The sequence below is a fragment of the Helobdella robusta genome (genome assembly GCF_000326865.2).
Source record: "Helobdella robusta unplaced genomic scaffold HELROscaffold_10, whole genome shotgun sequence".
NCBI classification, from domain to species: Eukaryota; Metazoa; Annelida; class Clitellata; order Rhynchobdellida; family Glossiphoniidae; genus Helobdella; species Helobdella robusta.
Genome location: NW_008703571.1, coordinates 2761514 through 2763235, shown reverse-complemented (window position 1 = coordinate 2763235; position 1722 = coordinate 2761514). Strand labels below are relative to the sequence as shown.

The 1722-nt window shown below is 24.1% G+C and overlaps 1 protein-coding gene across 1 annotated transcript in view; it reads right to left on the bottom strand.

Annotated features, from left to right (window-relative positions):
• Positions 1–871: 871 nt before the first annotated feature.
• Positions 872–1722, bottom strand: part of HELRODRAFT_166735 (hypothetical protein) — a gene marked incomplete at both ends in the record, with an annotated part of 4501 nt that continues 3650 nt past the window's right edge. The window contains one exon of the mRNA XM_009011957.1: positions 872–947. Coding sequence (XP_009010205.1) covers positions 872–947 — 76 coding nt within the window. The remainder of the gene's footprint in view (positions 948–1722) is intronic.

Below are 1722 nucleotides of genomic sequence, written 5' to 3'. Positions count from 1 at the left end.
CTTCACGTCACTCGATACATTATCTAATATTTAATATTCATTTATTCACCTTTCTTGTTTTCATATTTTCATAATTTAACAACGCATACTCACATTGCTCTATTTTACCCGTTCGCCTAATACATCCAATCACTACACATACGTGTTTCGTTTTCAGTCTATTTATAGTTGCATATCGATACTTTTTCATTTGTATTTTAATATTTTATTTTCTTAATTTATTCGTTTTATTTTCTTTCATATATATTTTATTTATATGCGTTATAAATATTTATATCATGTTTACATGTTATTACAAGATTATCACTTTTACTCCAATTTCGGTTCACTGCCATTGTATTTTCTTAATTTCTATAATTCTAAAACTTTATTTCAATTAATATTCAGTTATTTCAAATTATAGGCTCTGAAGATGGCATCTTTGTCGAAACAACGTTGTTAGCCACGCTATGATTGGAAGTTTTAATAAATAGAAATTGCAACAGTTACGTGTTGTTGAATGTCTTTTCAAAAAATTTATAATCACTAAATGGGCAAAATCATTTGATCAAATTTGTTATATATATAGTAGATATATATATATATATATATATATATATATATATATATATATATATATATATATATATATATATGTGATTTTAATGATTTTAATGATTTTAATGATTCTTTGATTTTAAATCTTTATTTCAATTTATATTCGGTTATTTCATATATATATATATATATATATATATATATATATATATATATAAATATATATATATATATATTATCTGTCGGAAAAGCAATTATTGATAAAAATCACTGCATGTCGGCGTTATTTAACTTCCATTTTAACTTTACGATTTTTCTATATCATCTTCTGTGTTCAAATTGATATTGTGTTTGTGCCCAGATGCTCAAATATATATATATACTGTGCCTCTACCCTACATTGTTGACTCCTTGTTTGTTTAAAGTGAATACTTAGTTTAACAATCTTAGACTTTTTTAAATATAACACTTTTACGTGTTTTAATTATCGATGATTCCTATGTTTCTAAATTTATAGGTAGGAAGAATTCAAATTGCCCGTTGTTGAATATTTATTATCGAATGTCTATAGGAATACAAAAAAAAGCTTTTCTGTTCTATTATGCATGAAATAAACAAAAATTTTGGTTTTGAGCTAAAAAAACTTGAAAATGATTTACGATCAACCGTTAAAAAAATCGAAAAGTTAAATTGGAAGTTAACTAACGCTGAACATGCTGTGATTTTCATCAATAATTGCTTTTTTGACAATCTTAATCCATATGTTTATGTATGTATGTATATATATATATATATATATATATATATATATATATATATATATATATATCTATATTATTTTATTATCAACAATTTATTAATTATTTATTTATTTATTAATTTATTATTATTAACAATTTATTATAAATTATAAAATTGAAATTTCTCGAAAGCGCTCTCTATTATAAATGAAATCAGTGAAGGTTAATAAAGTACAAATCAATAAAGTATTTCTATGTCAAAATAAATATGTTTTTAAGCTCCTCTTAAAATCATCAAGCCTTAGTCCAGGCATTCTGAGCGATTGCGGAAGACTGTTCCACGCAATTGGTCCTGACACGGCAATATTTCTAGTTGCAGTTTGTAGTTGAGTTGTTGTCACTGCCAGTAGGTTGGCATAGTCTGATCTCAATTTTACACCTGTTG